At 47.9% G+C, this 12,579-nt stretch overlaps 1 protein-coding gene across 14 annotated transcripts in view; it reads left to right on the top strand.

Annotated features, from left to right (window-relative positions):
• The window catches only part of BAZ2B (bromodomain adjacent to zinc finger domain 2B), a 1,380,234-nt gene that overhangs the window by 1,177,236 nt on the left and 190,419 nt on the right, over positions 1-12,579 (top strand). For all 14 annotated transcript variants that reach the window (XM_086956655.1, XM_086956643.1, XM_086956644.1 and 11 more), the window contains one exon: positions 1,741-1,901. In XM_086956655.1, coding sequence (XP_086812781.1) covers positions 1,741-1,901 — 161 coding nt within the window. The remainder of the gene's footprint in view (positions 1-1,740; positions 1,902-12,579) is intronic.

The following is a 12,579-nucleotide window of genomic DNA, read 5'->3' on the forward strand; positions in this document are numbered from 1 at the left end:
AGACGGCTCTGGTGATGGTGGTGGAGGCAGTCAGGGGCATTGTGGATGCGGGAGGCTGCGCTGCGGTGGTCCTGTTGGACCTCAGCGCAGCCTTCGACACTGTGAATCATTCCCTCTTGCTGCACCGGCTACGTCTTGCAGGGGTTTCCAGATTGGGCCTTAAATGGCTCCATTCTTTTCTATCGGACAGATGTTTCTCCGTCTTTGAGGAAGAGGTATCATCGAGCCAGCTGCAATTGAATCACGGCGTTCCCCAGGGATCATCGCTCAGCCCTACCATGTTTAACATCTACATGAGACCTTTGGCTGAGGTGGTGCTTCCCTGGGGAATCCAACTTGTCACCTACGCCGATGACACGCAGCTGGTCGTCTTCCTGGTGAGGGACGACGCTTTAGATCATGGGATCAATAATTTGACCCCGTGTCTCACCAAAGTCCTGGAATGGATGACCTCCTCTTTTTTAAATTTAAATGGGGCCAAATGGACATCATGCTTTTGGGTTACAAAGCCCCAATTAACCTGAACCCCTGGTGGCCACATTGTCTGGGACCCCCTCCGGCGCCTAAGACCCAAATAAAAAGCTTGGGGGTCTGGCTGGACTCCTCTTTAGGATTCCAATACCAGGCCAAGAAGGTGGCTGCGACTTGTTACGGATTGTTGAGGGTCCTTAAGAAAGTTTTGGATCTCCTTCCATTTGAAGCCAGACACGTGCTGGTCCAGTCGTTGATTCTTTCGCGGCTGGACTATGCAAATGCTGTCTATATGGGGGCCCCAGCAGGTTCTATAAAAACTCTGCAATCTGTGCAGAATTGTGCAGCTCATCTGCTCATGAAAGTCCCTAAACGATGCTCGGCAAAGGCCTCACTTCAGTCGCTTCATTGGCTACCAATTCAGGAGAGGATTATGTTTAAAACCTTGTGTTTGGCGCATAAGTCCATCCACAATGTTGGCCCTACAATTCTCGGTCCCCTGTTTCGTCGCCATCAATCGGTGAGACCTCTGAGATCTAACCTGCGAAATTTGCTGGTAGTACCCAGGGTGAGGCTAGCCCGGGTGGGCGGCCGCCAGCTTTCCTTCCAAGCAGCCAAGGGATGGAACAAACTCCCAGATAACATCAGGCATGAAACCAACCATCTGGCTTTCAGGAAGCGACTAAAGACATTTTTGTTTCAATAATTTTTTCTTCACGTCCTCTGGTCTTACAGCGCTGGGATGCTCGAGGGTAGCCATGAGCTCTACAAGAAAGTATTCATTCATTCATTATATGGAGCCCTTTCACAGCATATTTATATTCTAAAGTGCCAGAAAGTTAATGTTGTTTAATATTTGGGAATATATGTGTTGAAAAATGATATAGATGACTAATGGATGTCATTCTAATGTTATGACTTCTAATATGCTAAGTCATGGTTGTATGGCACACAAAATATTCTTCACTGTACTATAGTGTAAGTTAGGAAAGTCAATAAAAAGAAATGTAACAAAAAAAACAGTATTGTATGAAAAAACATGTTAGTTTATTTTCAAACACCACAATTTATATAGTTTTTCGGTAAAGATAAACATGATGGGATGGTTTGCTATGCAAATTTTGAATTTGTTGATTGTCAACATTAAGGTAGCATTGTTCTGTATATGTACAAGTGCTATATTTTTTTCAAGCACAAAGTTGTGTGTATCAAGAATATGTGCAGTGTTAAAAAGTTGTACAAAATGTGTGATCTGTTTTTCCCATACAGTTGATATCATTGAAGTAAGTAGACATGACAATGCTCAAATGACTCGTGACGTTGTGGAGAACTGGTCAGTCGAAGATCAAGCAATGGAGATTGATATGGCAATACTTCAGCAGGTGGAAGACCTAGAAAGGAGAGTTGCATCCGCTAGTTTACAAATTAAGGTAAGTTGCATGATCATACATGTTAATTAAAAATATATATTTAACTCAAGTAACATTACTGCACACATGCTTCAAGTGTTTGCATTATTTAATGATTTATCAAGGTATTTACATCGATGTAAAGCAAAATGTAGTTATATGATTGAATTTCATTGCATTTTTACAAATATTTTCGTCATGCATGAAACTTAAACTCATTGTGCCAGAAAGGAGTTCATATTTTTATTCTGTCTAGATCAGGAATTGTCGATTATGGCACACTTATGCAAGTTCCTTTTTGGAAAAGTGGTGCATTATATGGTGGGGTTGTGTGACCTCACTGTGTAATACATTTGCCACCCCCTGTAGGACCAGTGGGTTCTGTTTGTGAACCCCTTAGCTCAACCCTGGGTATCTGTGGCTCTGAGCAGTCAGGCTTACACAAAGGAACTAATGAATTTATACAGTACCAAAACTATTGAAGAAGAAATACATGAGACACTCTAGAACTCCATCACCAATTCTTTTTAACAGATTATATTACGTATTTTTAGCCCCCAAAACAAAAAAGATCCACTTGAGGGTTCCGGAGATACAGTATTTACAAGGTACAGTAAATATGCACTTTTTACTTAACTGCGCACAAATATTGGAAAAATTAAACAAATTTGACACAAACATTTTCAAGAAAAACTTGCGTGAGTATCAATGTGCTTTTTTTGAGTTTCTTTAGGCAACCACCTCCTGCAGGGAGCCAGACAGGGGGATCTGTAATGCCCTCATCAACCGTTACTTCCAGAAACAAAGCAGTCTTCTGTCAGTTCTGGGCATTGTATAGACTTTGATGGAAAGTAGTCCTAATGCAAGATGTTTAGGATGCTGAAGATGCTCAAGGATGCTGTGGATGCGATGCAGTCGGTGGGGATGTTCCTGCGGCTGCTCCTCAGTCCACAGCCTTGGTGAGGCAATCCTAACCACATTGGTCAACATCTCTCAAGGTCTTCTAGAGCCTGGCAGAAGTCAAGTCGCATCTGAGCTACCAGTTGCCCGGTATTGATCAGAGTGGAATCCTTCATTGGGTGATAACTTGCCTTCTGGGTGACCAAGCTGCACTCAAACAACTCTCACAGGTCCAGCAGACTCAGGTCCAACGTTTGAGCGTAGATCCTGGTCACCGGTGCTCCATAGCAGTGAGGAGCAGCGATTCAAACATCTGGGCTACCTATTCACCTCAGCAGGCTTCTTCAGATGTAGTGGCCCTGTCTTAAAACAGGTCAGCCAACTGTCCCTTGGAGTCTCTTGCTTTGGCTTGGCTCAGGAGTCTACCGCTCCATGAATAAGACACTGCAGGCACAGTCCCTTGTCCTTTGCTAGTCCCCAGATTCATCAAATGCAGTCCACGTCAGTGCAGCATCTCTTCGCTGGTCCTTGGTGGAGCAGGGCAGCCTTTCTTTGGTCCTTTTCTACTGTCCATCAAGATCTGAGCTGTGGGTGCCCTTCGTATTCCCTGAAAATGGCCTCAGAGTAAAATGCGGGCGGTAGCCAATGGGCTGCTAGGTTCCCTCCTTCCTGATAACCACTTCCTGCGAAGTCTGGCATCTGACTATCCCAGAATTCTCCATTGTGCCCACTCTCAAGATGGCAGAAACCCTTTCTTGGCATGTAGAGCTCTTTAGCCCTGCCCATTGGTGTGGCTACCAAGGGGGTTACACGCCCCTGAAAAACATGTTTGACAACTAGTTTCCCCTCTCTGTCCCCAGTGCCTGCCTGTCTGCCTAAACAATAGAGCAGCCCCTCTGCCAAGTGTTTTCCCTAAAAGTCTTCTGTTCTGAAGCTTGCCTTTACGTTCAGTACCCCTGTGGATTCCTGCTAGAGAGAGTCAACACCTCTCCCCCATGCAGGCTTTTAATGGTCCTTTCCTGGTAGTCGTTTGCATATCTCCCCAGAAGGGTAGAAAGCTGTCACAGGGACAGACCTCTTGTGCAACCGTAAACAGCACAGGAGACTTGGGCAACAAAGTGACAACTTTGTAAAAGTTGCACACTGCGACAAGTTAAATGAATTTCGACTTGAACGTCAAGTCAGGGTTAATATAGCGTGTTGTTTGATACCTTACAATATCAACTTTAGTGCTTCCAGATAGCCTTTTGAGGCAGCTCCGGAGTATCTCTCAACTTCTGACCCCGGCAACCCTCAGACGCACAGTATCAGCCATGATTTTGTCGCGCTTAGACTATGGTAACTCACTGTATGCTGGCCTTCCCCAACAACAGCTGACTAAGGCTACAAACAGTCATGAATGATGCAGCCAGACTGGTCTTTAAAAAACCGAGGCGGACACACGCTACACCTTTGTTGCGTGAGCTCCACTGGCTGCCAATCAGGCAAAGAATAATGTTTAAGGGTCTTTGCATTACACACAAAGCCCTATATGGAAATGCGCTAAGATATATCAAGGCGCGCTTGGTTCCATATGTCCCCAGTAGGGCACTCCGCTCGACAGATGCCACTCTTCTGGTCCGCCCCCGTTTCAGACTATCAACTATGGGAGGGCGTGCTTTCTCCAATGTGATCCCAGTGGCTTGGAACAACTTGCCAATACACCTGAGCAAGGAACCGAGCCTCTTACCCTTCAGGAAGATGCTTAAAACCGTGCTCTTCCGGGAGGCTTGGGGCTCGTCCTAATGTGCCCTGGCCCTGTGAGTATTCAGTATGTACTTTTGGACAAGCGCTTAGAGACCCCTGGGTGATAAGGAGCTATACAAATCTAAATAAATTTTTTTAAAAATAAATAAATAGAAGTTAGCTGGGCTGCTTTGGCGGCCTGTAACTCTGCACTCACAAGTGGGGCTACCTGGCTTTCTCACAGTAATAAAGACAATTGTGGGTGTTTACTGTTGAAACATATGAAGGCACATGTTCCACTCTCTAGTACACAGTACTCTGCCTAAGGGCTTGAAAGGCCTACCGTAGAAGTGATTTAATTGCATTTAAAAAAAGTAAAATCTTGACCCTGCCATTGCTTTAAATGGCTAAGTTGAGTTAGCAGTTTGGCAGATGCCCTTCTGTTCTGCAGTGGCAGACTGGGAGCCATGGTTTACCTTTGTCACTCCCAGGGTGGCACAATCAGTTCTGCAGTCCCTGGGGTGACCCTCTGATTTACAGGCTCTGGGTACCATATATTAGGAACTTACAAGTGAGTCAGCTTATGCCAATTGGGTGTAAGCCAATCAAACATTCACTCTTTAATGTCATGACACAGGCACTGCAGTCTGGTTAGCAGGCCTCAGTGCACCCTGAATCGAAAAATCAGCAGCATCAGTCCAAAGCTTTGGGGAGGACACTCAAAAATAGGCATTTCTTTATACACACCCTTTGCCGTGGATCTGTTGTGGCTGCTCCATGAATATTTAAACAAAGTTTCCAACATTTGCAGTGCTTTTAAACCTTGCCGCTCCTGTTATGGACCCATGTCTATTTCAACATTATTGGGGCCTAAGCACAACACTGTGACGTGTAAGCAGTGCAGCTTTATTCACTGGAAGGTATTCAAGAAGGGGGAGGTGTAGTTATTTATATGTGTCCACAATAAGCACAGGACCCAGTGTTGATCAAGGTTGAAGTCATACTCATTGCTCTCCTTCAATGTCGAGGCAAAAACACAAGTAGACATGTAGACTGAGCAACTACCTGCCAAGATGCTGTACTCCTTCCAGCGGTAGTCCTCCTCAAATTTTCTCTTTACCAGCAGAGGTCTCCTTGTAGCCAGAGCTAGTGAACATCACTAGTGAACACCACACCCCCCAACCCCCTCCTGCACCCGCAGTATAATCAGAAATCCTGGTGCTGACCCGCTGCAATTTCTGGCTGTCAAGCAGTCCATGAAGCCCCTTTAAATGTATTGATTGAAAGTCTACAAACAGCTTTGGCTGCTTCTGAACCTCCTCTACCTTTTAATGAGGCACTAATGCAGCCTATCAGGGTGACCTTTTACAAGCCTGTGTCTGCCTCAGCACTGAAATTGCCTGAATATACTGGCTCCAGGGAACCCAAAGTTCCCCACAGCATCGCCAGATAGATGCTCTCTGCAATGGCAAACATGGTAATGCCATGTCTGCCATACCACTTGAAAGATAATTTTTTGGAAGTGATAATGAATGGTAAAAATGCTGCCCAGCAAATTAGGGTAGGCCTTGACACGAGACAAGGGATCTTCTGTTGCTCTGAGAAGGCATGCCTTGCTTCACTCTATGGGGTTCTCTTGGGATGTCCAGGCCAGATTAATGGACATGCATTTAGATTCCTCACCTTCTAAACATCCCCAGATGCCACACTGGATCCGGAAACTCAAAACAGCAGTTTTCCTAAGCACTGGTAGGTGGCATAATGCGGCTACTTTGTTTCACTCTGGAAGTGATGAAAAGAGCTGCATGCATTTAAGCGCCACCCATGTGCTCTCTGAAGAGATTTTTTTCCTGACCATTTTTCTCAAACCAATCTATCTGTCTGCAAAGGAACATGTCACTTCCTAAGACTACTGGGTTTAAACCTTGTAGGGACTCTTGCAAACAGATTTCTGTGACAGATACCCATGAGGTGTGCATCTGGTGTATGGGTTCTTCTCACGACCCCAAGAAATCTGATGACTGCACCCAAATGAACCTGAAAGCCATCTGAGGATGCAAGGCGAAGCTCTATATGGCAAAACAATGCAAGACTCCATACAGGTCCCGCTCCTGATCGAAGTTGAGAGTGCGGACCCACTTTCCCAGTCATTCCTGTGAAAGATCTTCTTCGCTGTCAAAGTCTTCAGGTAAGTCAAAGGAAAAACAGAAGCAGTCTAAGGTGTGATTTGGCCCCTCTTGATATCCTTTGCCTTTCGGTGTTGCTCAAGTTCGACTGTGTAGCTTATTCCAAACCACGTCCTGATAAACCCTGATTTTCCAGATCTGTTGGCAACATCAGAGTAGATCGTGACCTTTAGGAAGACCATGCTGGACATTTTCAGCACCCTTTTGGCTCCCTCTGGCACACCTTATTATGGGAAAAACTAGTGTGTCCACCTGCAGCATGCAGTGAACTTGATACCTCCTTCGATACAGAGTTGATTTTCTGCCTAACCCCCACCCCACGACCAGCAACTGAGGACAGTACAACTTTTGCCATGGTCATCAAGAGGACCCCTTAAATTCTTCACCTGCACCTCCCACTGTGTTGGTAAAAACTATTGTCCTCACTGAGGTTCTTCAGCCTGGTGATGCAGGTGTCCATCAGCAGAGTGAATCCAAACGCCTTTTCCGACCACTCCTTCAGACCGAGCATCCAAACATATGGAAACTTCTGATAGAGACTGCAAGCCACAGATTCCTCACCTTTTGACAATTCCTCAGACATCAGACTGGATCTGGAAACTTTTCAGCAGTACAGAAGGTGGCACTGTGCGGCTCCGCACTGATTTCGTTCTGTTCCGGAAGTGACATAATGGGCCTATATCGGCACCACTCTAGCACGCTGGCATCAATTCCTTTCTTTCTGTACCTCTAGATGTGGATTCAAAGCTTCTCTCGTCTCTTGGGAGACCAATTTTTGTGATTTATTTTTTCCCCCACAAAATTTCCACAGTGTGCAAGGGATGTCACCCCCTAAGACGGCAGGTTTTAAGCCCTGTAAAGACTGTTGTAAACAGATGTCTGTGACAGATCCCCACCAGTCGATGTGACAATCAGATCTAACAGATTTCTGCTCTCGCTTTACCATAAAGCAGGCAGTATTATTTACGTTCTCTTTTTGAAGCAGACTTTTGCTTAGCCCTATGCCGAAAACATTTGGTATGAGGGCTTGGAAGATCCTAGTGGGCTGGATACTTCCCCAGAGACAGCCCTTGTCTCTTCTCCTGTCCCGACCATGGAAGAATCTGCTTCCTATGCTATGGTTATGCACAGGGCAGCCAAAGTCCTTGACCTCCATCTCCCCACCATGGAGGAGAAAACCAACTCCTGAGTGAAGTCCTACAGCCTGGCCAGACTGCTTCAGAACCTCTCCTACCTTTTATTTAGGCCCTGACAGACACCCTCCTAGGTGTTTGGGCCAAGTCTTGTACTGGCCTTCCACTCAGCTGACAAATTGCAAGGCATCATCACCCTGCTCCAGACTACCCAGCTTTTTTCTCGCAACACCTTCTCCAGAGAACTTTGAGGTGCAGGCCTCCACTAGCCTGTCGAACCCTAACAATTTCTTTACCACTTTCCCTGATAGAGAATTCAAAGGAGTGAAGACTTTGGTGAACACCTTTTCTCGTCTGCCAGGCTGGCCCTACATTCCTTTAACACATGCTGTTTGTTAGGCCATTACTCCTATGCCCTCTAGGACTCTGTTGCACAAGTCCTCCCTGGTGTTCCGGAAGACCTTTGCCCTGCTTTTTAACTGGCAATACAGGATGGTCATGATGCGGCCAAGTTCACATTTCATTGTAGTAGCTTGGGCACAACCGATTCCATCGGAAGGCCTGTATGCTCCTGTGTTGCCCTTTGTCACTGTAGAAAGCTGGCTTTCTAAGCAGTGTACCAAAATGAGGTACCTATGCCGAAAGTCCAGACGACCCTTTTGGTTTACAGTGCTTAAATTAATAATCCCAAATGCTCTCTTTGTGGTGGTTTGGAGGAGCAGTTTAGGCGTTCCAAAGGGTAGTGTTAAGAATTTGTCCTACACACAGAGTCAACAAATGAGACGCACACTCAAGAAGAAACCCAAGAACAATTTATAAAAATAACACAGATTTTTATATAATTATAACACCAAGATCATCGATCGACGTTATCGATTTTATGGTAAAACAGTAGAAAATCATAGCTGTTAGATTTGAGGCATGAGCCCCAAACACGGTAATGTTATCCTATGGGAGAAACATTCACTGGATAGGTACACTTACAAACAATTCTAAGGGTTACTGTCCTGGCCTCAAGTTGCTTAGGAACCAAGGTCCAAAGAACCATCAGCAGTCCAGATATGCCCGACCTTGCTTGTCGCTATGGTAGCCTTGAACGCTACCTGTTAAAGTCCATAGAGAAACCTATGACAGAAAAAGGCTGAAAGTGGAGACTTGGTGACACATTCGGCAGAACCCAAAAGGGAAGCTGCTTAGCTCTTGAGGGTCCCTGGAGCAAGGCAGCACCATCGGTTGGCTCAGGTTTGGTCTGTGGGGCTCGGGTGCTGAGGTGTTTTGTCAGGCGGGTTGCTTGCTTTGGAGGCTCTCAATTCATGGGGTAGAACTGGTGATGGGGGGGGAAACAGTACAGCAGGGCCACTATCGGTGCTGGTGAAGTCTTTCATCATTAGATCGGTCTTGGCAGGGTTGCTGTCCGGACTGAACACTTAACAAACCTTGGCTGCTCCAAGGGCTCCGGTGCTCAGGGTAATATTGCTTGGAGGCTCCTGGGGGGTCTAGCAGTTTGAAACTCACTGGAGAGACAGAGCTGACCTCTGAGAACCACAAAGTCTTTCTCCTGGGGTGCTGCTCCTTCTGTGGACCCGGTGGTCAGCTGAACGGTGTAACTGGCATATGCAGTTGATGACTACAGGGAAGTGGCTCCTCCACTTGAAGGGAGATGCTGACTGGTTGACAAAGTGATGGAAGCCCTCCAAGGCTTTAGGAGGATGTACAGCTGCTGGACGAGTTGGGTCTTTGCAATTGTCGGGACATTAGCAGGCAAGCAGGGCTTTGCGCCAAATCTGGGGCTGGTCCACAGTTCTTACATTTCCTGCTCTTCTTGGTCCTTCTTCTGTTCCCAGTATACTAATCTGAGTTCCTGATGTCAGGGGGGCATCTAAATACAGAATTTCGGGGCATTAAAGGGAGTGTAAGGTAGCAAATGGGCTACCTACCCCTGGAGTGTCTACACCCCCTATATCACCACTTCCTGTAGAGAGTGAGCATAAACCTGACCCAGAGTTCCTACTTCCACTATAAAAAAGATAGTGGAACCCTTCTTTCGTTGTCCACTTCAGGTAGCTCACCTTATGGGTGTGACTAGCATGAGAGTGATCTTGCCTTCTGATTAGCTATTTTTCCCACCTGGTACCAAATGCTGATGCAGAGCTGAACTACGCCACCAAATGGCACGCAGAAGTATGTCTCAAGATTCTCCAGATCCAGTCTGATGTGTGAGGAATTTTTTTTCTTAGGTGAGGAATCTGTGGTTGGACAGAGTTTCTATCACAAGAGGCATTACCAAAGGTTCGAGGCATGTGGGCTGCTGAATTCATATCTGTCCATAGATCACCGCCTAGTGTTGGGTCCGGATTATTGCACATTGTTGTCCTGGAAGAGTCTTCGAAGTATCACGAGATAGGTGGCTCCTCCCCTGGACTACAGTGCGCATGGGCATCGACTCCATCCCCAGATTGTTTTTTTCCGCCATTGGGTTCGGATGTCTTTAATTCCCTCATGTCGGAATCAATAGAAAAACTTTCTTGAGACCAAAAGGTCTTTAGTCTATACGTCGGTATTGTCTTGCGTTCGATTACTTTCTTCTAGCTCGGCTCCGAGCCGCTTTCTGTACTTCCGCCTGCTCTCGGCGCGGAAGGCCTAGTCGACGCTCCTGACTTATCGACCATCCATCATGGACCGAAGTCCATTCAAGAGATGTCCGGTCTGTAACTCGAAGTACCCACACATCGACGTCCACCCGGTGTGCAACAAGTGTCTGTCGCCGAACCACGATGAGGCCAAGTGTATGGCCTGCTCACGTTTCAGGTCCAAGAAGACACTCAAGTTCCGACGAGCTGCGCGCCTGGAGGCCCAGCAATCTGATCCGGCGCCTACGGACATTTTCGATGCTGGGGATGTCGAGGAAGAATATATCCCGGACGTTTCGGAATCGTACCCCGCATCGGACGTCGAAGAAGACTACGACGCTGATGCCGAGGTGTTCGAATGCGGAGAAGTCGTCGAGGAGGTAGGAGACGACGACGGGCCCTCGGGGCCATGGAAGATAGCTCGGACGAGGAGCTCCCTCAAACTGACTCTGGGGCCGTGCCTATCTATAAGGCCCAGGTCGAGGGATCGCCTTCGGGCCTTACCCAAGACCTCGATATGGGTTCCATGGCCCCGCCTTCGGGCCCGGCCACGGACATTGATACGGAGCCACTCCCGGTCAAAACGAAACCGAAAGTGAAACCAACGGTCTCGACGCCAGATACTGCGCAGGTGCAAGTATCGAAACCGAAAGTGCGCATCACATTAGTCGGATCGAAGACTTCTGAGGCCTCGGCGCCGAAGATGGCTGTCGAGCCGAAAGGCCAAGTCAAGGGCGCCGAGCCTAAGGCGGCTGCGCCGAAGACTAAGGTGAAGGTGTCCGACGTCGGCGCCAAAGGCGGTCGACGCCGGCAAGGGCCTGGTCGACCCGAAGAAGGCTGACGACGACCCGAAGAAAACTCACGGCGACCCGAAGAAGCGACCCGATGACCCGAAGGTCCTCTCAGCCCCGCGTCCACATGACAAGGCCAAGGGTGCTGCGCCACGGGAGTCGACTCCGAAGATGGCCTCGAAGGACTCAGCTCCAAAGTTGGCCTCAAAGGACTCTGCTGAACCGGCGCGTCCATCCGCCGCATTCACCAAAAAGGTCACGGACTCCCTGCAACGCATCAGGGACGGAACCGCAGCGGTCGAGCCGAAGGACCCTCCGCCTGCCAAGCCTGTGGTGAAACCGGTTAAGGCGTCCACGCCGATCCTCTTTACCTTCCCGCCTAAGACGGCGCCGAAGGCTTTTCGCTCCTAGGCCGGGGGCTGACGTGCCCGAGAAGGTCTCCGAAGGCGTCGTTGGTGGTCCATGGCCCGCGACCTCGACAACATTCGGAGGAGGAGCGTCAAGAACACTTCATCGACGCCGAAACGGGCAGGCTTTCCCGTCTAAAGAGGAAAATCACCCCAGAACCCCAACTGGAGTCTTACAAAATCCCTCTCAAAAAGAAGATGGACTCTGCTTGCTCTCCTGCCTTAGTGGAACCCCTTTCACCACAAGCTCATGAGGTCTCGCCCACTTACTCCGATGTGGACGCTGGTGAGGGTGATGAGGAGGACGAATACAGTTATCCAGTCCACACAGACCCTAAGGATACAAATGAGCCCTGGGCAGCTGGTGGTGACCCTGGGGATCCTCATTCAGGACAAGACCCTCAACTCTTTTCTGCTAAGACTTCACCTACTGAAGACTCTGCTGCTTTCAATGCCCTCATTGAACGGGCTGCTAATAATCACAATGTCCAGCTGCATGCTGACCCTGTGGATGTGGATTTCCTCTTTGACACTTTTTCTGTATCGGAAAAGACTGTGAAAACTCTGCCTATGCTAAAAGGTGTTTTAAAGCATGCTGCAGAGGTTTTCAAGGAACCTACCAGGGCGAGGGTGATAAACCTTAGGATTGACAAAAAATACAAAGCGGCACCTACTGATCCTACATACATTAAAGGACAGTTGCCTCTGGACTCCCTTGTCGTCTCGAATGCCCGGAAGAGGGCCAATTCTCAGACTACGGATGATGCTCCTCCCCCAGATAAAGAATCCAAGGTCTTTGAGGCTTCGGAGAAGAGGGTAGCAGCACAGGCAGCCAACATATGGCGCATCTCAAACACACAGGCGCTTCTAGCGCGCTATGACAGGGCGCACTACGATACACTAGAGACCCTTTTGCAACACCTGCCT

This window comes from Lissotriton vulgaris, chromosome 2_1 (assembly GCF_964263255.1).
Source record: "Lissotriton vulgaris chromosome 2_1, aLisVul1.2, whole genome shotgun sequence".
NCBI lineage: Eukaryota > Metazoa > Chordata > Amphibia > Caudata > Salamandridae > Lissotriton > Lissotriton vulgaris.